Genomic DNA, 25,813 nt, shown 5'->3' on the forward strand with positions numbered 1-25,813 from the left:
GAACTGGGTCCCCGAGTCCTAAAATGGCTGCTGCCACATCTTTGTTGATGTGGTGGCAGCCAATCAGCTCTTATCTTTTGATCTGCTGGAACCACGAAGCCTCCACAGTGTAATACATACATGCATTTTGGACCTTCAAATCAAAAAGGCACTGAACGGATTTACACCAAATTACAAAAAGCCTGGACCAATATCTAGCTTTCTTTTGCTGCTTTTCTGTTCAGTCTTTTTTTATAGGGAAAGCACCTTTCTAGACCCTACCCCTCTTTGTTTTGGCTCCTGCTTTACCTATTACCCAGAAACTTTCTAGGAAGAAGCTGAGACAAAGAAACATTTGTTTGGAAAATTTGTCAAACGGCGCCAAAGATGTAAATAAAACAACAACAAAATTCTATGGAAATGGGATCCTAAGTCCAACTACTCAGTGGCGACCACATCAGGGTAATATATATATACCTCTGTCTTTTGAATTCATGCCAGAATTAAAAGTGGTAGATTTTATTCTTCTACTGCACATTATCGCTCACACCCCTTTCCCCAAATAATTGTTCTTTAAAATGACATAATAGCGCATCACTCATGAACTGGTAACGTTCACACATCATGGCATAAACCAAGCAAAAAATATAAAACACTGTCCTGCATTTCAGAACATGAGACTCTGTTCCTCTATTTCGCCCTGGATCACTAATCTGTCTGTTCTTAGGCAGTGACATGAGGCACGTTAGACTACTGGGCACTTTGTGTAAAGAGAACTATACTTATTATTGTATCATGTTTAGCTTTCAAGTGTTAATACCAGTAAGTTTATCCTGTTGAATAATTTAATTTAGTTACAATTCCCAGTAGCAAAACAAGAAAATATAAGTACTGATCGTAGTGTGTTTTCCCAATTCTGAAATAGTTTATCCATGAGAATTTAGAACATTAATAAAGAACGATCGGGTCGTTGGAAAAAAAACTTACAAGGATGAGAAATCGAGGCAGTAAAATAAAGCTTCATCCTGGCGGGAAATTAATTACAAGCAACTGAGTATGAAATGTCAGTCAGGTTTTCAAGCTCATTTTTTCATTTATTAATCCGGGTTTTCAGAAGAAAGTGCACACCCAGTTTCATGAACAAATGGTCAATCTTTAATAACATTCCTATGTAAAACATCTCTTTATTCCAAAGCAAATATATATAAATATATACAGTTATTTATATTGGTCACCACAGTCCAACAAGAACAAGAATTTGAGGCTACCAGTGTTCTTTGGAGAACAAGCAGTAGTTTTCACTATCTTGCTGATACTTTTAAACAAGAAAACATCTAGTTTCAAACCAGCAGATGATATTGCACGTTTACTAGGTAGCCAAGATCAAGTACCTAAGAAAAATAAATTTACAGTGCTTCAAATATACACAGGTCCACTTTTTTAAAAGTCTAAACCTTAATAAAAACAAATATGAAAAAATAATGTTCAAGAGGGTAGTTAATAAATAAGAAATCAACAGAATCTCACTGCAAACCTCCTTGGAGAGTAAGGGATTTCTAGGTTTATGTAGTAAACAAGTTTTGCCTATATTTTTTTGGTACATGTGTGCTGCTTTAGTAACCATTCTATTGCAAAATGGAATATAACTCACTCAGGTGTACAGAACTCTCCATGTGCCCCACTAATCAGTAAAGTTCTGGATTCCACCAAGTACTTAACGGTGTCACAGAACTAAAAAAAAACTCTATAGGTCTGCAATGCAAATATGTTTTAATGTACTTATCAAACAAGGCACATAATAGCTGCACTTTGTCGATAAAGCACATTTCTGATATATACATAGGCTTGTAGGGACTCTTGATAAAACAAGACCACCTTCTTAAGCATTCATATTTTCAAAGAATTAAGAAGCACAAATGAGCATTGTGACAAAAAGAGGTTTGCAAGGGATTTTCATATTCCAGGGCAGCTAAAAGATCCTTACGCTAACAGAACCACAACAGTCATGGGTGGATTGTGAGAGTGTGGCACCTCAGCGGGAGGAGAGCAAGGAAGAGAGAAGACACCCAAAATTGCAAGCATGGGATGAGATCTTATCAGAGTATGGATAGAACGGGTCAATGCCTCCATTGGCTGGTGGAGAGGACACATCATCATAACATCAGATAGATGTGACCCTAGGATTAGGAACACAAAGACCAGAAGCTTGCCCCCCCCCTCACTGTACGCAAATATATCTGCAACCCAACATGTGTGCTTTTGACAACAGACTTGCTTAACTATGAGCAAAAATCCCAGGTAAGATCCCTAGTCTTGGAGCTCCCAGTTTACTGTATTTTAGTTCTTTTGTGCATGTGGGCTGAGGTACCAGTTCACAAGCGAACATGTTGTGCTCTGGATTGAAAGGAGGGCATTGTTCCTTAATGTACTTATACAGCTGTACAATATTGTCATAATGTTCTATTATGACATGTTGAATATTAGGGGCTTGACCCTCTAGTGTAAAAAAAACCACACTATTGTTCATGGCCTCTTGGCTTATTGTATGTTTATTAGGATAATAACAATTTGTAAAAAAAGAACCACAAGTCATCCCTGTCCTGGTACTTGCAGTTTTGTAAATTCCAGTAGTCTATTGGACTAAAGTACTTCGGGTGGTAAGGGCTAGCTCACAACTCCAATAGTCTTCAAATATTTTTTAACTAACAAAACAAAGGCCTGAAACAAAAAAAAAATCTTATTTTAGCACTGAAGTTGCACTTGAGTAGGATACTTGAATCCTAGAAAATACTTTGTGTAAAAGGACAAGCATGCTTACATTTCAAGAGTCTACTCTGCAAAGTCTAGGATTTGAGAGTTGCAGTGGTCTTAAAAAGCTTAACTAGCAGTCCAGCCTTCTTAAGTACTGCAGCACAAATGTCTTAGAGTAGTGATAATTTAAGAAACTATTTGCAGAATTTGCATGCACAATATTGCCCTTTGTGGTCTTGTTTGAATTATATACATCTAGAGCTACTATTTACCGCCTGCATGGTCTACATGTTAAACCAGTAAGTAGTTCGTAACATGTTCTTGGCTACACTGTGAAGCCACTTAATTGTCATGGCTGTTTCTGTCATGCTAATAATCTGTTAAGTTTCCTCTGCTTTACCAAGGAATTGTCATATTTATTTATTTTGGTTTCCTGGTTGTTTTTTGCTTCATAAAAGCCATCTTGTCATGCCATTGTCTCGTCTGGTTTGTGAGGTTTTATCATTCATGGCACTTCATCGCCAATGCAATATTTTGGCACAACATTGAGAAGGAGGGGCTACAGTGTTACTTCAGCCTGGATGCATTATCAAGCCTTAACCCGTTAACTGCGGCGGTAATTCCGCCGCGGTGCAGGCGTTTCCTTGCGCGGGCGGGGCCGCGTCAGCCGTTGGACGTGCGCAGCACTACGAAGGTAGTGCTCGCGACGGCCAACGGCAGCACGCACGGGTTAATATCAATACAAAATATCAACAATCCATTTACGACTCTGAGCTGCTATCCTACCCTTCTCTCATAACATGCATTAACTCACCATGTGATAGCTACACTGGAATATAACTCATTATGACTGCATTGCCTTATGCCATGGCAAGGCTGCTCTAACACTCCCATAGCTATTGGTGGGCAGTTGTGGATTTCCTGTCATGCCCCTCATTCTTCATCTATGGTGCTATTTCAGTTTCTCAACATGGTTAGGTGGTTCTGAAACCCCAGTCTTAGCAGCAATAGTTGCTGTTTTGTAGCAAGAAGGGAACTAATGTGCCATTTATCCATTATGGTAAATCACTGTGCATTATGCAACCTGTGCATGTTCCAAACCAAACTTTTCACTTTAACAGGAACTTGTTGCTTATTATTAAAGTATCCTCAAATGTTTCAACCTCTCCTAAAAAACAAATACATTTTAAATGACGGCTGAAAAATATTGCAGTGAGTTTCAGTACACTTCACTTTCAATTGTTCTTGTAACCTTTGAATTCTGCATTACAACAGGCGAAAAGAAATGTAATAGACAGCTATTGAATAAAAAAATTATATAGACAACAAAAACTGAAAAATACTTCACCTATTAAAGGTGTTAAAAAAATCAAGATGCCACATTAAAATGTTTAGTAATCATGTGTTTGTACAGATTTTACAGTAATATTCCCATATACAATGATGTAGGAGCCATGGTGTACTACTTCCTGTACGGTTAAAAGATGACACCAGCATAATATGGTTTTACTGTATTAGAAAGATGTATACAATCTATGGCAGTGAAGACACAAAACAGTTGTAATAACTGTATTTTCAGGGATCCTCTGGCATTATAGTTATGAACCTGCAATTTATGTGCTGAGGCTACATTAAATAATATATCGGACATGCAGGTTAACTGGCACCAAAGCCATTTACATTATATCCAAATCCTATAGTTAAAACAAAAATCTATATTTGTTCTGTTAAATTAAAACATCCCATACCGGAGCTTAAAAGAAAGTCCAGTGTCTGCAGAAGGCCCCAAACCATACATAGGTAATAACAAATGATTCACTCAGACATAAACTACTTTCTTAGATCTTCTTCAAGTACCAATTAAAAAATAAAATACAAAATAAAATATTCAGTAGTTTTCCACGTGCAAAGCCAACAGGGTGGGGTTTTTTCAAGGCAGGTGTGCATTGTAGAGAAGAAACAAGTTCTTGGTCCAACCTCAAAGGATGTGCAGCAATCGGATCCTGGGTAAGTCAAACGACGCATATGCAGGTTTTTTTGTCATTCAGACTTGTAGTTCCCTTGTTTCCTCACACAATGAAAGCAGTCTCTCAATGCAAAGTTCAGTTTAAACCCACAAATACTATGATCGGTAATCTTTTCGCATAGTGTGAGCCATCCAGTTCACTTTAGTAGTCCAACTTTCCCGAAGTGCCTCATCAAATTTTTGTTTAAACTGCTTTAGTGCATCATCTTCGGTCTTCCCCAGAGCTAGGGAGTCCTAAAGAAATGGGGAAAAATGCATACAACTCACCAAACCATGATTATTTGCAGACTTTTTCATAGTAACATTTAAAGTAACAAACTTGTTTTTAAAATAAATAGAACTGAATTTATTTTGAAGGGGATTTCAAATGTAGAATGATTTTCTTTTTTGCAAGCTTAATTCAAAACAATTTAATGTATTTTCTTTATTATTATCTATAACTAAACCCAGTAAGTGAAAAAAAAGTCAATTGTATGCAGCATAAAAAATAGGGAATGGCTGAAAAGTATTACTTACCAGTATAGTTATATACCCAAATTTAGTTCTGACCATTAGTAGAGAATTCTTGAAGGGGGAAGGGGGCTGAGGGTGGTCTGGCCCGACACCAAGGAAGATTGCCACTGATGGAGCTCTCTCTCCTGCCCTGCACAGCTTTACAATGATTCCCATAAATACACTCAGGCTTTAGAGAGAATGGAGACTGCCATAGGTACCAGGAGAGCATGAAAGCAGACTTCAAGCGTAGATCAACTGAGGATGATTGAAACGCAGCTTGCATCGTAAACAGTGTGCTGATGTGCGCCTCTGCAAACTTAATGGAGTTGAACAGCAGCGATTGAAGCAATATAGAAGACAATGTGGCAGGGTTGAGCAATAAAAATGAAGTGTATACTACCTGTTGTGTGCCACACAGGAGAATCAGTGAGAGTCACAGTACAGCTAACATGTTTCACTGATCCTCCAATACACAGGGTGTAGACAGGTTGCTGCAATGAACAAAGTGAGATGATACTTTGTTATGCTTCATAGTGAGTGAAAGTGCGTGAAAGCTTGCTCAATGAGCCGCATCCTCAAAGTCCATTTAAGAGAATTTTCTATTGTTTAGCATACTATTAGGTGGAGAAAGCATAGATTCCACCATACCGCTTGACATTCTTGCATAAGATTGGGCATGAGTGACTATTAAGACTAGCTCACAAAGGAGCATTTTGTACTAAGAGTTGATCATCGTGTTTATCATCCTGAGTTGGCTACAGACCGTGTTGCACAGTTGTGTTTGTGAGCAGGTTCAAAACCTATAGTTGCGGAGAGTTCATTGAAAGACATTGAAAGAGAACACAATATAGAGTTTCAAAAGAGTTAAGGTTGATATTCCACAGATATCCCCTCCAAATGCGAAACAGATTCCCTAATCTTAATGGAGGCGCTCTTGAATTAGCTGACCTTCATGAAAAGCTTAATACACTTATTCTCTCTTAGATGTCTGGGATGTAAACAATTGTACAGCAGAAGGCAGTTTTTGCAGTGGGTTTTTCATGCGTTGTTGTTTTCAGGCATCCGTGGTCCACTATTATGTTTAAGTCTAGGAATAACCGTTCTTTCTACTCATGGTGTTGACAAACTTCAGAAATTCAATCTGTATATTCAGCCAGGTCAAATTATGTTTATGTTTTCAACATTGGTTGAGAAAACGCTTTGCAACTGAGTGATATACCTAATCTCTGTTAGTATGAAGACATAGGCGTGGAGACAAGGAGCGATGCGAATGCAAAGCACCTCCGTAATGGAACCTGATAGATGTTTCATTCTTGAATGCCATTTTAACCCCTTGCATGCTGGTGACGGCCCCCATCCATCATGCACTACGGCGCTCGTGTGCTGATGACGGCTGGGGGCCGTCATAAACCAGCCCACTTGCGATTTTGCCGCACAGGCGCAGAATCGCGGCAGCATGCAAGGGGTTAATTAACACACAATCTGGCTCTCAGAACAAACGAGATGACCTGACGTCCTCGTGTTCTCACCAGGATTTATCATGCCAGCTGGCCCCGCATCAGCAATATGTGGTCCTCGGCGAGAGAACAAATAGGTGACAGAGGAGAAACCTTGAAGTGGTAAGCGGGGCACATGCCGGACGCGCTTTTACTTGTCTGACTATCTTTAAATCGCATCCCTCAGAACTACCAGATGGGTATGGCCACACACAAAATCGCATATGATATCGCCCACACCTTTTATTTGAACTACACTACAAGTGCCCACTTACAATGCGTTTCCAAATCACATTTCTACCCACTTGGTGGTGCTCACTATGGTCAAATTGTTTTTATTGAATGCAAAGGAGCACACATACAGCCACAGGGCTGTTAATTCTAACTCTCCATTTTATGTCCATAGAGACAGAGACAGTGATCTCCAGACAGGTGGTAATTGTACATACACCTTTTCACTAGCATGCAATAAGTATGCATCCATTGTGATACAACAGGAGTGTTACCAGGGAATTTAGTTCCATAGGTCCTGATGAAAAGCCATCAGGGGTACAGCTTGAAACAAGTTGACCTTTTAAGGAAATTAGGTACATGACAACTTAGTTTCCTAATCTTCCCCTTTTTAATCATACCGACTAGAGATCAGAATACATAGGACACACCTACTAGCCAAGTATTTTTAAGATACACTCCAGCAGAAGCCCCCTACTTCTCTTTTAACACAATGTCCTTTAACATTGTACATTCACCTAAAGTGCTCCCGCGTAGTCCGTAGGACACAGCACGCCCACTCCACAGTGGAACAGGATGAACCCGATGATGAAGCATGCCACCAAGGGGTAACCCTGGTGAGTGAGGGTTTTACAAGAAAAGTAATTTTTTCTCCAGCAGAGGGTTAGTCTTTTTGCAAGGCTGGGTTCCTACTTTGTTGTCAATACTGACATGAATCATGTTGACATAGTCAAAATTAAGGAAGACATAGGGAAGCTTACAGGCTAAACTGGGGGCGGCTGAGGGGTTGATCAGCAATCTTGAAGGCTCAATGAATTATTAGATTAGGTTCAAAACTAAACAAACACTAGTGAAGAATATGGAAAATGAGCTCTAATTGGAAAACAGGAACCACAGAGGCAATATAAGCATCTTTTGCCTTCTTTGACATCGTGAGAAAGAAGACGACTTGTGTTTGATTAATTGATTAATGGATATTGATGAACTCATCTGGGGAAATCTGGTCGTATTCAAGTTCATTGTCGTCATAGAATTCTGTAATTTCCGCTTTAGAACTCAAAATGCCCAAGAGCAATGATATTTAAACCACGAACGCTGGCCCACACCAAGAGGATTCTTTAATGGGCAGGTGCAAACCCAAACTTTCCCAAAAAATCTATTTCATAAAAGATTTTACCAGTGAAAAAGTTTAATGAATTCCCTGACTTACGACCAGATCAACGGACATGTAGTATGGTTTTGTAGGCCATTGAGGATGAAACTTACCTTCAAAGGGATATCCTTCATGTTTATCCAAAGGTAAGTGTTCTAAACAATAAATAAGGATTGTGTGGTGTTCTGTTTTGTACACACTTTTTACCCACCGGCATTTCTTAGCATGTAGAATTACACAGTATCTTGGGGTGAAGCTGCACATATTTTGAGCAGAACTCATGGAAAGTTCTTTAGAGTGTTTGATGTGTTGCTATTCCTTGTGCCATACAGGGTAAATATGTTTACCTTCTAATTTAGGATTAGTCACTCACAAATAAAACTTACTCCACAATGTATATCCTATCATAGAGGATTAACTTGATTAAAGAGGATAATCCAGCTGTGAACTGGTAGAACTGGCAGGATGTTTGGATGGTTCAGGTGAGAGACTTTATGCGAAAAGCTGCAGTTGAAGACATGGCCACCAAACATTGAATCTTACACACTGCTAAAACTAAAGGAAGTGCATTTAAACTGATATTATCCCCCTCCATGCTAGAGATACAATCATTTTTCTATACGTTGCAAGGTCATTCTCATAAAGCTTCACACTCATACAAACATTTAGAGAAGCAACACATATCAATTGAGCCCTAAATGAAATGGAAGGGGAGATGGGAATTTGGACAGAATAGACTATTGAGGAACAGTGATAGAAAGTTTTTAAATCGTCTACAAAAGCATACATTTCTATCATTCAGCCAATCCAGAGTCATTGTTCTATATAAATGCCTATGGACAACCTAAAACCTGTCCAAGTGCAGGGTCAAGTGTTGAATAAATGCTGGATTTGTGATATTTATACGTTGGCACTTAAGGATTATTGGTCACAAGTTACAGAAGAAGGAAACTGTATATTTGACACTTGCTTAATACTTGACTCAATTTGGTGTTGCCAGAGTATATTTTTTGAACCTACACCTTGGGACCATTGGTGGAGATCTTTAACTGGTAAAACATATTCCTTTTTCATAACACTTGGGTGTGCATAGGTCATGATAATAGACGTGCTGGAATATACGAGAACGTTCTGTAGAAACACTGATGCAAGCACCCAGTTCACGAGCAAGTCTGGACAAGCACATAGAGAAAATTAAACACATCTGACGGTCTCAGCAGTGATGTAGTTAAACTAGCATATGCAAATCTGTTCCATTGTCTTTATTATATTGTACACGCCAAAGAGCGATAGCGGATTTCGCTTGTTGACTTCTCGAACTTTTAATACCTTTGAAGAAGGCCTTTCTGTCTCAGGAACTTTCTCTTTGTTATCGGTTTCATTTCCATTAATTTACAGTTTTTTCTATTTTTATTTGCTGCCGTAATTGTTTGAAAGTGTTTTTAGGAAGTATCATACCATGTTATCTATGTACAGGGAAATTGCATTTCCCTGCGATAGCTGTGCCATTGTTCCTTTTAATGTTTATACCAACTTATTTTAATAAAAGCATATGAACACAAATAAGAAAAACTATTTGAAAATTGATCATTCTAAATGGATAGTGAACATGACATATCACTGCACATCTGTAAAAAATAAATTTTTTCAACTGATACTAATGATCCAAGCCTCAGCTCTTTTTTCGCCATAACAGCCCTAAAATAGGGGTTAATAATGGAAGATACAATTCACACGGTGGGTAGGTGTACTGATAACCTGTACAAGCTGGGTCTTTGGGAGCTACACTAGAAGCATTACAGTTGGAAAATATATTTATCTCGTTCATTTTCTAGCCTATGCAGGTCATTATTTTTTAAACGCAAAAGAGATCATTCTGAACAACAATAATGGTGGTTAAAATGTTGCGCTCAAAACACTGCTACTAGCTCTGGAGCCAAACCCATAGTGCAAAGAATTTCTGCTAGCAGGCAAGGCAGGTAGACGGAACACATGACAACTCTGTAGATTCATGGCTTAAAGGAGATGTTTTTCTTAAACAAGGCAAGGAAAGGATACCAACAGATTGTTGGACTCTCTAGATTTTCTTTGCATTTTTTTAAATTAAAAAGAATGGCACCATCCAAAAAAAAGAACATTTAGAATGAGATGCAAAGGTAGTTTCGGTAGTTTTAAAGCAATCCTTTTACTTCACAGAAATTAGCAATTGTGCTTGCCCAAGGAGAAAACTGATCAAGAAAAGTCCATATTTGTTTGGTAATTTCAAATGGGACTACAATTGTGGCAGTATTTGTCAGTACATACAATTGTGCACATAAGATGATTAAAAAGAACCTAACAAAGATCATGGGATCGGGAGTCCGCCATAAGAGCAGGATACAGCTCCGCTACGTTTCCCAGTGGGTCTGGGCCGTCTTTGGGAAACGTTCTGTGGCTAAGTCAGCCACTCCTCTGATGACTTCAGGATGAGTCATGAGGCCGTCTGATACCGGAAGGGATTGCTCTACCCGGAAGGAGAGGAGCCGATCGTGGGACGGAGTATGGAGAGCAGTGAGGAAGGTGGAATCAGGATTCGTGAGAAGACCAGCGGCGGGAAAACCGGAAGGTACAGGAGGTGAGGCAGCAGTTTGCACCATTGAAACGTCGGCTGCGGGAGCAGAGCCTGGAGTATGCAATGCTGTACCCAGCCAGACTAAGAGTCATCATGAATGGTAAATCAAGGATATTCACGGACCCTAAGTCTCTGCAGATATATCTGTAAGAGGTATTAGTTAGTGATAGATTCCTTACCTTAGAATATCCCCAGGCGTCAGACTGGATACGGAAAGCTTTGCTAGCAGTACCTCTGTGCGGCAGTAGGTGGCGTTGTGTGGCTCTGCGTCCGCCGCTGGCGTAGTATGCGCCGAGATGACGCCACAGAGACTACTTAGGCGCCACCAATGCGCGCTGACGTCAGTTCTGCACATGACTTTCCACGCCAGGAACGCAGAGCCATGCCAAAAACTGACCACTGGTGCCAAAACTAGGGCCCTGAAAGGGATGTACTTAACCCTAGAAATCAGTTTGCAGAACGGGGAGGATGGGTGGGGCGGAAAGGAATCGATCACTAACTAATGTCTCTTACCGATATATCATTACACAAGTAGTAAACCTGTGCATCTGAAAGAGAGGCGTTAGTGATAGATTCCTTAGCTTAGAATAGATACCCCAGCAATACCAACCCTGGGGGTGGGTCTGCGAACAAGATTACACCAGAAAGTCACGGAGAACAGAACGGCCAAAGAAGCCGTCTCGCCGGACTTGACCGTCAAAGCAGTAATACTTGTTAAACGCGTGCAGCGAGGCCCACGTAGCTGCCTGACAAATGTCCTGCAAGGGAACGCCGCGTCCCAAGGCAGTAGTGGCTGCTGTTGCCCTGGTAGAATTGGCACGCAGCCCCACAGGAGGGTCCTTCTTAGCCAACGAGTAAAAGGCTTTGATGCAGAGGGCGACCCACCGAGAGATGGGCCGTTTGTGCACGGCCGGACCTTTTTTGGTGCCCACGTAGCAAACAAAGAGCTGGTCATCCACCCGGAACTGTTGTGTGTGCTTCAGATAGAACAAGAGCGCACGTTTTGGGTCCAGATGGTGGAGCCTCTCTTCCTCTTTCGAAGGATGCTGAGGCGGAAAGAAGGTGTGCATTGTCTGCCCGATGTGGAAGGGCGTGACAACCTTTGGCAAGAAAGAAGGAACAGGTCCTTAAAACCACCTTGTCCGGATGAACAGAAAGGAAAGGAGGTTTAGAAGAAAGAACCTGGAGCTCACTCACTCTTCTGGCAGAGATGATAGCTACCAGGAAAACCGTCTTGAGAGTAAGAAGACACAAAGGACAGTTATGAAGGGGCTCGAAGGGAGCGCATATCAGATATGTTAAGACAAGGTTTAAGTACCATTGAGGCATGATGAACGGCATGGGAGGAAATGTGTGCGTGATGCCTTTCGGTTAACAACCAGGGACTTAAAAAGAGAAGGCTGATCTGGAAGCCGTAGAAAGGCGGGGATGGCCGAAAGATAACCTTTGATCGTGCCCAGAGCAGAGCCCTGCTGGGCCAAGAAAGAATGAACACAAGGACTTAAGAAAGAGGGGCAGAAAGAGGATCCACAGACTTTGCTGTCCACCTGCAGGCGTATACCGTTTTAGTGGAGGGACGCCTGGCTGCCAGAATGACATCACAGACTTCGGGAGGAAGATCAAAAGCTGTCAACTGTCGCCGCTCCATCTCCACGCATGGAGAGGGAGGCTGGACAGGTTCGGGTGGAGGACCGTCCCCTGCTGCTGTGAAAGAAGATAATCCCAAAGAGGCAGACGGAATCGATTGCCATGCTGAGTAGCTCGGGAAACCGGTATCTTCGTGCCCAATCCGGAGCCACAATAATGACTTGGGCCCAGTCACACCGAATCTTCTTCAGCACTCTGGGCAGAAGTGTATAGGCGGAAAGGCGTACAACAGACTTCAACTCCACTTGCGACAAAAAGCGTCGCTGAGCGAGTGCCGCCTTGGAAATTCCAATGCACAGAACTGATGACATTGCACGTTCTCTTTGGTGATGAATAGATCTTACCAAGGCTCTCCCATTGCTGAGAGAGACCCTGCGCCACGTTAGAGTTCAGACGCCATTCGCAATCTATCAAGCAATGATGGCTGAGTTTATCCGTCCTGGCGTTCAGAGAACCTGCCAGGTGTTGAACCACCAAGGTAATGCCTTGATGTTCCAGCCATGTCCAGAGGCGCAGAGCCTCCTGACATAGGGCCCAGGACCCCACCCTGCCCTGTTTGTTGCAATACCACATGGGGGTGGTGTTATCCGTGAACACCTGCACCACCCTGCCCCGGACAGAGGGAAGGAAGGGTTTCAGTGCAAGTCGGATCGCCCGAAGCTCCAAAAGGTTGATATAGAGCAGAGACTCGGCCAGAGGCCTCTGATCTCCGCCTCTCCCAAGTGGCCTCCCATCCCAGGAGGGACGCATCCGTTATCACTGTGTGCTCTGGTTGGGGAAGGGAGAGGGATCGGCCATTGACCAAATCGCGATTCGTGATCCACCACTGCAATTGTTATGCAGTGCCCTTCGAGATCTGGACATGATCAGACAGGTTGCCCTGATGCTGTGCACACTGGAACTTCAGGTTCCACTGCAGAGCCTGCATGCGCCATCTGGTATGTTGCACTAGCAAGATGCAGAAGGTCATCAGGCCCAGGAGCCGGAGGGTCATTCTGACAAACCCAGGATAGAGGCTGAAAAATCGGAATCATACCCTGAATATCCCAGACTCGCTGCTCGGGAGGATAAACTCGAAACTACGTTGAATCCAGAACCGCTCCGATGAAGGGGGGCTTCTGAGAGGGACTCAGGTGCGACTTCGGCACGTTGATGGAGAACCCCAGCAAATGCAGGAGGTTGGCCGTAGTCTGAAGGTGGGTGACTCTGCTTGGGGCGACATCGCATTCAACAACCAGTCGAGGTAGGGGAAGACTGACAACCCTGACCTGGGCAGGTGAGCTGCGACCACCGCAATCGCTTTCGTGAACACCTGAGGGGCACTGGTAAGGCCGAAGGGGAGCACGGCAAACTGAAAATGCTCTTGGCCTACCGTGAACCACAGGTAACACCGGTGGACCGGCAGGACAGGGATGTGAAAATATGCGTCCTGCAAGTCCAACGCTACCATCCAATCTCCAGGGTTGAGGGCAGTCAAGACCTGAGCCAGAGTCAACATCTTGAGCTTCTCCTTCCGGAGGAAGCGACTGACGTTCCTGAGGTCCAAGACGGGGCCACAAGCCCCCTTAGTCCTTCTTGGAGACCAGAAAGTAGTGGGAATGACAACCATGTCTGACTTCTGGCCCAGGTATGCGCTTGATGGCCCCCTTGGTCAAGAGGGCCATAACTTCCTGCTGGAGAAGCGCAGAGTGATTCCTTGACATGCGGTGGAACTGAGGTAGCATGGCCGGGGGTAGACTCGAAAGGGAGGGAGTAGCCCCTTCAGATGAGTTGCATCACCCACTTGTCAGAAGTGACAGAACGTCAATGGGGAAGATGATGCCGAATCCTGCAACCCACTGGTGTGGGGTGCAATCCGTAGCTCAGACTAGGAAGGCTTTGAGGCAGACGTCGCGGAGGTGGACTGACTCTTACGCCGGCCTCTGGACCCACCACGGTGGCCTCCACACCCACGGCTATGCTGAGTTTGGTTCTGTGCAGACTTTTGACTGAACGAGCAGGCAGGGGCGCCCCTTCCTTGGCCACAAAAGGAATGAAAAGTAGACGTGACCGGGCGTGTGGCGGAAAGGCCCAAGGACTTGGCTGAAGCTCGAGAGTCCTTAAAACCCTCCAGCGCGCTGTCGGCCTTATCACCAAACAGACGAGTGCCATCAAAGGGCATGTCCATGAGCGAGCTCTGGACGCCCGGGAAGAACCCGGTAGATCTCAACCAGGCATGGCGACGAAGCGTCACAGACGTGGAAAAAAATGCCCTAGCGAGGGAGTCGGCGGTGTCTAAGCCAACAACGATTGGCGAATTTGGCTGCGTCCTTACCCTCAGCCACAGCCTGAGACAGCACAGCCTGGACCTCTTCCGGGCACTGAGGTAACACCTGAGCAACGGTATCCTACAATGCGTGGGAGTAGCAGCCCAACAGACATGCGGTCTTCACTGACCGCAGCCCTAAGCTGGCTGAAGAGCACAACTGCTTGCCAAACTGCTCTAGCTTCTTAGAGTCCTATTCGGCAGAGCCTTGGGAAAGGCACTCTGGGACATCAAAGCTTGAATGACCAGACTCGCGGCGTAGGGTGAGTGGTCAGAAAGGAAGGGTCACCCGGCGATGACGCCTGGCGACGTTCTTATCCACAGGGGCCCCTGTGGCCAGCCGCGACCAAGTGCCCAACAAGACGTCAGTAAGATCGTCAATAAAGGGCAGCAGTGGCTCCGATGAAGTGGACGCCGACTAGAGCACCTCAGTGAGGAGATTAGTCTTTAGGGACACCGTAGGGAGATCAAGGTTAAGGACCTCAGCTGCCCGACGGAGCACCACTGTATACGAGGCACCTTCCTCCATAGTGGGCGGGGGAGAGGCAAACCCTGGATCAGAGGAGACGTCAAGGCCGCTAGCCTCCTCCAAGTCGTCCGCCTAATCCTGCTCAGAGTCACACTGACCAGCAAGAGGGTCCTCGGACCCCTCCCAGTCACCCTCTACCTTCGCTGGGCAGGGACCCAATTGACTTCCGTGATGTCAGGCGGATGTGCTCTCCGGCGGTGGGGGGCTTTACCCATTACTCAGCCCCGCATAACCTCCATAACAGAATTGATTATTGATTTATCTCTAGATTCCTGCTCCCTCAGATTTGCGCTTGCTCTATTCTCCCCCGCAATTTTTCGGGCCATTCTCGAATAATGATGGACATTGAGAGTCCGCAGAATAGGTCTGTCCCCTTCACATGGAGGTTTCCGCCATATTCCCTGCTAGACAATGTTTTTAAAACTGAGCTGGCCGAGGCCATAGAGAGCTTTTTTTAAATGAACATTGGCTCTGTCCGACAGTTCTCCACAGTATGGGAGACTTTTAAAGTTTTTATTAGGGGGACAGCCATGTCAAAGCATTCTGGGATCCTTCGCTCTATCAGGAGACGATTGACTGATGTGGAGCGTGCTGCCATGACAGCCGAAGATTCCCAGGCTGCGGAGGATTTGAAAAATGCACTAGAGGAATATCATGAAACTGCTGATAGTGAGGTGAAGCACATGGGGAAATACGCAGTTGCTAAAATATATGGGGAGGGAGTGAGGCTGAGGGCAGTGCTGGTGGCACTGCTGCGTGATAGACGGGACTCTAGTTGTGTGACTGAATTGCGTGCTGAAGGGGGTGAACTACTGAGGGACTCAGCTGAAATAGTGGACAGGTTCAACCAGTACTACTACGAATTGTATCAATCTAGAGCAGTAGCTGATGTGGCAGCTATTCAAGAATATTTAGAACACATTCAGTTGCCGTGGTTGGCTAATAAACACAGGGAGCACCTCATGAGGCCGCTGGACTCTCGCAAGGTATTAGCTGCACTCAATGCAATGCGTGTTGGAAGCCCTCCTGGGCAAGACGGCCTTACCGTGGAGTGGAGAAGTGTGGCTCAATGGTTAGAGCGGCAGACCCTGATGCAGAGGTCTAGCCCGGGACCAGGGTTTAATTCCCCGCCTCGGCGGGTCTTGGGCTCAAAATTCCACGGACCTGATAATTCTCGCCTCGGTGCCTATTCCAATCATGGAGTCCCACTCTGCAACTCTGGGCAATAGCTTGCTTAATCTCCACAACGGCCCCGACAACGCTAAGGATGCCTGGGCCTCCACCTTGGGGGTGCCCAGGAGTGGACACCTCACAGGGAAAGCCAGGATGGTTCCACAGCGGTATTCGTACAAGCGCCTTGAGACCCTTGCGGGTGAGTAGTGCGCTATACAAGTATCAATTTACATTTACATTTACCGGTGCTTTCTATAAAGAGTTTAAGGAGCAGCTAATTCCGCACCTGATCACACTCTTTGAGGAAATGGAGGAAGACGGGAAGATGCCCCCTCAATGAGAGAGGCCTTAATAGTTACATTATTGAAGCCAGTTAAACCCCCTAATGAACGTTAGTCTTTTAGGCCTCTGTCATTACTACTTAACTTGGATACCAGGCTTTTGCCAAAATCTTAGCCAATCAGCTTGCCCCGCTGATGCCGCTCTTGGTTGGGCCGGAGCAGTCGGGGTTAGTGCCAGAGCGCAACCTGACATATAATCTCAGGAGTGTGTTTGGGGCGATACAGCACATCAAGCCAGAGATCAAGGCTGTCGCGGTCTTACTTGACGCAGAAAAGGCATTTGACTCTGTTGAGTGGGCCTTAATGCATGCTGTGCGGAGTCTGAGGGGTGTGGGCGAGATCTTCCTCAAACTGGTGGCGGTCCTATACAGCTCCCCTATAGCCAGGGTAAGAGTTGGTGACAGTCATGGCCCCCATTAAGATATCAAGGGGAACCCGCCAGGGTGGTCCATTATCGCCACTACTATATGCCATGGTGGCAGAGCCCCTTATGTGTGCCTTAAGGGAATATTATGGACACAGGGGGATCTGCTTCCCTAAATACAATCTCATTGTGTCATCCTATGCAGATAATAAACTGCTATATATCAGGGACCCGGAGTCCAATCAGACGCTGGTGCTGAATGAGGTGGTGAAATAAGGAGAGGAAAACAAGTTACTTACCTGTAACTTCAGTTATCCAGTATTGGTATCTTTCATAGATTCACATGCCTGAATCATTCCCCATCGCCGAGGCGAGAGTCCCACGGTATATAAAAAAAGTAGTGCCAAAGGTAAATTATAGTAGTAGGCCTAAGAGAAAGGCCTGAGGCCTAAACTGTGGTAGCCTATCTACCTTATTATGCCAAAAGGACCAAAGATTTTGTCCCAACCAATCAGCTTACATCCCCCTCTAGAACCCTCTCTGCAGAGCCAGTTCTCCTCAGATTTTCGTTAGCACAAGTGGGAAATGAGTATCCGAAAATTAGAGAACTGACTCTCCGGGGAGGAGGGTGGGTGCATGTGAATCTATGAAAGATACCAATACTGGATAACTAAAGTTACAGGTAAGTAACTTGTTTTCTTATCCAGTATTGGGGTATCTTTCATAGATTCACATGCTTGAATCAGAGTAGCAAGCAGTATAACCATATACTGTTTGCGGATGGTGGGAGACACTGGTTCATATACTCCCAAAGTGTTTGAAAAAACATCTTTCTCTTTTTTTTTTTTTTTTTTTTTTATAAAAGGAGTAGTCTTGATGAAGTATTATAGATATATACAAATATTTAAAATCTTGCAGACATACAAGTCTGTACATTTGCATGAATATTAGAGAATGGAATAATACATAAAAGGGGCAAAAGCACTCGAATCTTATCTTAGGAAAAGAGATGGCGTAGAACAGCCTGTCCAACCGCTGCATCTTCTTGATGCGAAGATTGAATACAGTAATGCTTAGTGAACGTGTGGACATTTTTTCATGTCGCAGCACAACATATATTTTCTGGAGATACTCCAGCAAACAAAGCTATCGACGTTGGTACTGTTCTTGTCCAATGAGCTTGGACTTCCCTCTGCAAAGGTTTGTTAGCCTTGCCATGGCAGAAATGAATAGTAGATGCCAGCCATCTGGCTATTGTTGCCTTTGCTACAGCATTTCTGAGAGTTGCTTGACCATAAGCCTCGAACAGCTGGTTAGATAGTCTGGTATCCCTAGTTTTCTGTAGGTAGAATTTTAAACAGCGTTTAACATCCAGCGAGTGTAATGCTCATTCAGCTGGAGTGGATGGATCTGGAAAGAATGTTTTTAATCTTACCTGTTTGTTCAAGAGAAATTGTGTTGGTACCCTCGAAATGAACCTGGGATTTGTTCAAAGAGTTACGTAGACCAAGGCAAAATGTAAAAAGGGTTCATTTACAGTGAAAGCTTGGATCTCACTAACCCTTTTTTCTGAGGTAAGAGCCGGTAAATGGGCAACCTTTAAAGAGAGGAATACGAGATCAGTTTTATGTATCGCCTCAAATGGACGGTTCATTAACTGTGCTAGCACTGTGGTGAGATCCCACTCTGGACGGGGTGCTCGCACTGGAGGGAAGGCTCGGAAAAGTCCTTTCATAAATTGTTTGACAGTGAAGAAGAGCAGAGAAAAGGAAATTTTGAGCATTTCCTGAATCTGGAAAGAGCAGCAAGATGTATTTTGACCGATGAAAAAGTAAGCCCAGACTTGGCCAGAGAAAGCAGATAATGGAGAACTTTTTCTGCAGGAGCTTGAATTGAGTGAATATTATTCGCCTCACACCAACAGCAGAATCGCTTCCATTTGAAGCGATAAGGCTTGATTGTGCTTTGGGCACGAGATTTGGCCAATATTTCACGGCAGACCTGTGAAATGTTGAGGTCTTTGAACTGTAAGAAATGAGGAGCAATGCGTGCAAGTGTAAAACTGTGGGGCTGGATGAACAACTTAGCCTCCGTCCCTTGACAACATCGTAGGCGCCGGCAGTAGGTGAATGGGCTTGACTTGAGACAATAGTAGAAGTTCCTGGAACCAATATTGTCTTGGCCATCGGGGTGCAATCAGAATAAGATGGCAACCTTCGAGCTTCATCTTGCGGAGCACCTCGGAATCAATGATATTGGGGAAAAAGCGTACACGCAAATCCCTGACCATCGCATCCCTGTTGATCCCCGTTGAGGGAACCTGATGACGTGATATCGGCATTCCTCGTTCTCTCTCGTTGCGAATAGACCCAAGCTTGAAAACTGGGTTAGCCTGTTCCTTTTCCAGCCTCCACTTGTGACAGTCCGACAGACGTGCTCAGCGTGCCCGCCAGGGTATTGTGGAGACCGCTGACGTGTTTGGCTCTCAGGGCATCTCGTGGAATGTGACCCTGTCCCACAATTCCTGATCCTCTAGCGAGAGTGTAGCTGATTTCGTTCCTGCTTGTTTGTTGATATAATACATGCTGATGGTATTGTCGGTCCGGACTAGCCAGAGTAACCCGCAATCCTCAGGAGGAATGCTTGGAAAGACAGAAAAAAGGCGCGGAGCTCCAGCCTGTTGATCTGCTGTTGTTTTTGTCTTCAAGACCATCTTCCTTGAATCTGCAAAACCTGCAGATGACCTCCCCATCCTTCCATGGAGGCATCAGTCGTTAAAACTAAATCTGGAATGGTCTCTAGGAACGTGAGACCCTGGGTTAGATTCTTTGTCTGCGACCACTAATGCAGAGAATTTATCATGCGCAGCGTGACCTTGATGGTATCGTCCAACGAACCCATGGCTTGTTGCCATTGAAGTTGCAGTTCCTCCTGAAGAGGTCTCATTTTGAGCTGTGCCAGGGGTATGAGATGTATCGCTGAAGAGCACATCCTCAGGAACGAAGCAAACATTCGGACTGAGACTGACCTTTTTGAAATTAACCTAGCCAATTTTTGAAGACTTAGCTGGCGGTGTGACCAGAATGCGTTGCACTGGACCATGTCTCACCTTGCTCCGAGAAAAACAAGACTTGGAGAGAACGTTAACTGTGATTTGCTGTTGTTGAGAACCAGCCCCAGAGAAGAGACGAGCTGGATACATTCTGCTGTGGCAATATTGGCTTTATGTTCTGAAGGACCTTTGAGCAGCCAATCGTCTAGATAAGGGAATACTTGTATTGCTCAAGATCCCAATGCTGCTGCCACTGGTGCCAAGCACTTCGTGAAGGTTCTTGGTGCCGATTTGAGCCCAAACGGGAGCACTTTGAACTTATAAAGGGCGCCAGCCACTTGAAAGCGAATATATTTACGCTTTTTGTGGTGGATAGGTATGTGGAAATACGCATCATCCATATCCAGAGAAGCCATAAGACCTCCTTCGTTTAAACAACTCAAAATCTTGTGAGGACGAAGGGGAGGGGGAACCCTGGGCGGAGTGGGAGATGGCTGTCTGATGAACTCCAGGGTGTGGCCATTGGTTACTAGGTCTAGAACCCATTGGTCTGATGTAATTTCCTGCCACTTGTGAACAAAAGCTGAAATCTTCGGGCCCACGGGTGAGAAAGGTAAAATGGCTGGCGCCCTGCGGAGATCACTGCTTCCGGTTAGTGTCTCGGCCTGGATACTGCGATCTCTTTCGACCACCCTGACGGGAGATACTAGTCGTAGACTATTGACGGTATGATGCCTGGCTCTAAGGCTGTAGTGGGATTGATACTGCTTATTCTGTTGGTTTGGGTAACCCCCTCTTGATTTAAAGCCACGTCCTTTAGATCCTCTAAAAGATCCACGCCTGTATTGAAGTGTGCCTAATGATCGTGCAGTATCTGTGTCAGTTTTATATAGCTCAGCGGGCTTCATCAATATGTTTACCAAACTAAAAACTTTCCCATCAGAGGCCATGTCTAGAATCTTGGTTTGCCTCTCAGGTCAGAAAGTAGTGGCTTTAAGCCATCCCTGACGTCTAAGTACTGCAGCTCCTGCTAGCTGACGGAAGTTGGTGTTCACGATGTGGAAGGCGCAATCTATAGCTTCCGATGCGGCACGTTCCTTCCTGCCTTCGGTCCTCAGGAATGAGGTCAATGAAACTCGCCATATCTGACCACTTTTGACGGTCATAACAGCCGATTATGGCTAGAAGATTGGCAGCTCTAATAGAGGCCGCTGCCAACGTAGAGAATGTATTTATTTTTATTTTGTTTGTTTTTTGCCTATAAGATCCAGACGGCGTTCTTCCTTATTAGGCGGTGTGGTGATAGGCGCTGCGGAATTTTAAGATAGTTGTTGGGTGGCCTGTGAAATTACTGAATCTGGCTGAAGGGTGGCCTATCAGACAGGATGGGCTGTTAGCAGGTACGCAGTATTTCTTTTCTATGCGCGGAAGCACTGCTGGAAAAGACATTGTCTATTATAGGTACCACTCTCGTGATCTTCCTGGATTCTTCCTTGAAATCATGAAGGAAATATTCTGTCTGTTCGACTGTAACTGGCAGTTGAAATCTAGCCGCTGCCCGCTTCATTAAATTATGTACAAGATGCTGCCATAGATGAGGCCATCGTAGACGATCTCATCATAGACTTTGCTGTCGTAGACATGGTTATGTAGGCAAGGTTATTGCAGACGGGAACGTCATCATAGATAACAGTCATGAACAACCATCATAGATTAGGCTGTCGTAGATGACAGTCATAGACAATGCCATCATAGATGAGGCAATCATAGGTGAGGCCAACTGTAGATGAGGTCATACATAGATGAGGCAGCCCTATGATGGCCATCCGTGGATGAGGCCATTTGTGGATGAGGCCATTTGTGGATGAGGCCATTTCATGGATGAGGTCAATTCTTGGATGAGGTCATTCTTGGATGAGGTCATTGGTAAATGAGGTCATACATAGATGATGAGGCTGTCATAGACGACAGTCATAGACAATACCATCATAGATGAGACAATCATAGGTGATGCCATCCGTAGTTGAGGCAACCATAGATGAGGGAATCGTAAGATGGCCATCCGTGGATGAGGCCATTCATAGATGGGGTCATATGTAGTTGAGGCCATTCGTACATGAGGCCATACATAGATGAGGGCATTGTCATAGACGACCGTTGTAGATGACCATAATAGATGAGGTTGTTGAGGAGCTGAGGCTGTCCTAGGCAATGCCATTGTAAAAGAGACCATCATAGACGAGACTGCAATCGACGATAGTCGTAGATGAGGGCGTCGTCGACTACCGTCGTAGATGAGGCTGTCGTCGAGGACCGTCGTAGATTAGGCCGTCGTCCACGACCGTCGTAGATTGGGCAGTCGTCCACGACAGTCGTAGATGGGGCCGTTGTCGACGACCCTCGTAGATGAGGCTGTCATCGACGACCCTCGTAGATGAGGCCGTCGTCGACGACCCACGTAGATGAGGCCGTCGTCGACGACCCACGTAGATGAGGCCGTCGTCGACGACCCACGTAGATGAGGCCGTCGTCGACGACCCTCGTAGATGAGGCCAATATTGGTGAGGCAGTAATAGTAGATATGGAGTTTTTAGACTCCTAATGTTAGGTTAAGAGGATTTCCATGATGAGTTGTAGGATCAGCCTCTGAGGAAGTTTTTTCCAATTGCCTCTTTCTGTGAGAAATGCCTTATAAAGACTCGAGGTGAGTCTTTATGGCTTTATGCGGGCCCTCTGGAGGCTCCTGGCGCGACTTTTCCCTTTGACCTCTCCTATGAGGAGAGGGAATCCTCGTTGTCCTCATCAGAATTGGCAGATAAAAATCTCTGTACTCCCAATAATAGCCTCATCTCTCAGAACGTGAGAGTTTTTGAGGAAAAGGTTAGACATATTTCGTAGTCTATTACCTTATTTTCTGCCCATCTGCCGTATTACTGCCTTAATAGGGTCAGAGAAATGAAGTATGATCCAAGTTGATTCAAAAAGAAGAAAAGCTGAAGAAACTGAGCAGAGCTCAGGGAGACTCCCTTCACACACGACGTGCGGTGAAAATCTGAGGAGAACTGGCTCTGCAGAGAGGGTTCGAGAGGGTGCTGTAAGCTGAATGGTTGGGACAAAATCTTTGGTCCTTTTGGCATAATGAGGTAGATAAGCTACTACAGTTTAGGCCTCAGGCGTTTCTCTTAGGCCTACTACTATAATTTACCTTTGGCACTGCTTTTTTATATACCGTGGGACTCCCGCCTCGGCGACGGGGAATGATTCAGGCATGTGAATCTATGAAAGATACCCCAATACTGGATAACTCTCTGTTCTTAAATTTGATTGGGCTAAGTCAACTATTTCACTGTGTCCCCGGCCATGGTGCCTATTTAACCCCCTCCTGTGGACATCAGGCCCGATGCACTACTTGGGCATTCAAGATCATAAAGATTCAGATTTAGTCCTCAGTGAGAACTATGGTGAAGCAATTACTAAATAAGAGGAAGTTGTGGAGCGTTGGATCCACTTGCCTTTATCTTTGCTGGGACGCATAGCCCTTATGAAAATGATGTTACTCCCAAGATTCTTATTCTTGTTTTTAAAGTTCCAATGGTGCTCCTTGCACATATATTCAAGGTTATTCAATCGCAGATAGTGAAGTTGGCCTGGGCCGGGAAACATTTGCGTGTTAAATGGGACATTCTCACATTGCCCTTCTCCATGGGTGGTCTCGGGCCCCCGGAATTAGATGATCGGGTGGCGCAAAGCTCACTTGCACACCACTGGGTTCATGAGCAGTTAGGCCTCCCACATTCGCAGATTGAGAAGGTGGCTGCTGCGCCCTCTCCACTCCTGTTGCGGTTGTTTCACGCACCCTCTAGGCGCATATTGGACTCTGTCAACTCCACAACTCATGCATGGCAGAACCTGTTGATGTGGGTGGGCTGAGATTGTGGTTGAAGGGCATGCATATACTCCACTTGTGCAGTTCCATTTTCATAGGATGAAACATGCTCTCCATGCGTGACATGTTGGAACCACCTGAAGTGGTTTCTTTCTCTTTTCTCTTGAGCTCCGCTTCCCCTAGTAAGATGGTTTCCATTAAACATAACATGTTACAGCACTACCGCAGGAATCATTTCACCAAGGCCAGATTGGAATGGCAGCAGGGTCTTGGGGTGGCTCTCGATGACACAATTTGGCGGCACTGTTGTGAAGTCACTCAACATGTCTCCCTGAATGGGAGGCACCGTCTCATAAGTTTTAGATTCCTCAAAAGAGTTTATTATAGGCCGGAGAGTTTGCATCGATAAGGCCTCTGGAAAACTGCGGACTGTGAGTGCTGCAGGGTTGGCCCAGTTGGGTTCTTACATATAGTCTGGTTGTGCCCAGCGATAGCAAAGTACTGGGAGAAAATTGTTTGTACGATGAGGGAAATCACTGGCCTTCCACTGACATTAGACCCGCTGTTAGCCCTTTTGGGGTACACAAAGTGATTGCAGAAGGATATGCTCCGATTGATAGATGTGGGATTATTGCTAGCTAAGCGTAGGATTACAATGGGATAGCCTCGTGGGCCAGCGCCATATGTTGTAGCCAGGTCAAAGGACATGGTTTACTGCAATGCACAGTCGGAACTATATAGCTATTTATTACGGCCCCAGAGCCGCTCCAAGAGTTTTTGGGGTCTTTATCAGAGTTATTTGGCTGGGAAGGAGATGGGGAAGGCTGAGGGCGATGGCCCCACCTGATTGTGTCATTGTTGCTGAGGGCTTGCACCGCAGGTTGGCCTGAAGCTCTGCAGGCTTTGGAACTATATATCCTTAAGACTCTGTTACTTGTTGATTAAACATCGATGGCTGTATATTTGTGCAATCAATGGTCCCCTGGACGTATGGATATATCTCTCTGTAACAAACTGGGTCAATGCTTTGTAACCAACGAATGATCAAATTTTATGCGTTATGTTGATGAACCAATGTAATTGCTCTTTCTTTTGTTCTCCACAAAAAAGTTTGAAGAAAAAAAAATTAAGGGCTAAGAAAGAAGACCAGAGGGTTGCATCTTTATTTATGAGAATTTAGGATTTCATCTGGTTTCGTGCTCAAAGTACTTGTTTTTAATAAGAGCACGAAGGGAAGACAACATTCATCAAGTTTAACAGCACCTCAGGCAATGACTCAGGGAAGAACTCAAAGTTGGCTGTGTACAAGTCTGTTATGTACTAACCCAGATTTAGGTTGATTAAGGGGTATAAGCAAAGGTTCACAACTTAAAACACGTTTAAGGAGCAGCAGAAAATGGCTGTCCAGTCAAATACTTGCTTTTATGAAAAAATTGGGTATTTATATATGATCGCAAAGTGAAATACAACCTACACAAACAATACACAGCCCCCAGAAGTCCGGGCTCTAGGATTTGATTGGCAGGTCCATGAATCCCACTTCCCTCTAAGTAATGGCAGCGGGTATTCCATATTCACTGTAGGTGCCACTGAGGTTAAGCATCACTAGTAGTCCGAGTCTCCGGAGTCCAACTCCAACTCCAACTCTTCCAAGTCAAAAGTGTTTCAGTGCCTGAAGTACAAGTTAATTACCTTCGGTAACTATGTATCTGGTAGAGATGGTTCTAGCTGCAGATTCCTTAACGTAGAATTATCCCCAGGCATGATACAGGAT

General features: G+C 44.8%; 1 protein-coding gene across 7 annotated transcripts in view; it reads right to left on the reverse strand.

Annotated features, from left to right (window-relative positions):
• Window positions 1–1,111: 1,111 nt before the first annotated feature.
• PIK3CB (phosphatidylinositol-4,5-bisphosphate 3-kinase catalytic subunit beta) overlaps window positions 1,112–25,813 on the reverse strand; it is a 999,444-nt gene continuing 974,742 nt past the window's right edge. For all 7 annotated transcript variants that reach the window (XM_078666107.1, XM_078666113.1, XM_078666108.1 and 4 more), the window contains one exon: window positions 1,112–4,990. In XM_078666107.1, coding sequence (XP_078522233.1) covers window positions 4,853–4,990 — 138 coding nt within the window. In that variant the 3' untranslated portion in view covers window positions 1,112–4,852. The remainder of the gene's footprint in view (window positions 4,991–25,813) is intronic.

This window comes from Lissotriton helveticus, chromosome 11 (genome assembly GCF_964261635.1).
Source record: "Lissotriton helveticus chromosome 11, aLisHel1.1, whole genome shotgun sequence".
Classification (NCBI taxonomy): Eukaryota; Metazoa; Chordata; class Amphibia; order Caudata; family Salamandridae; genus Lissotriton; species Lissotriton helveticus.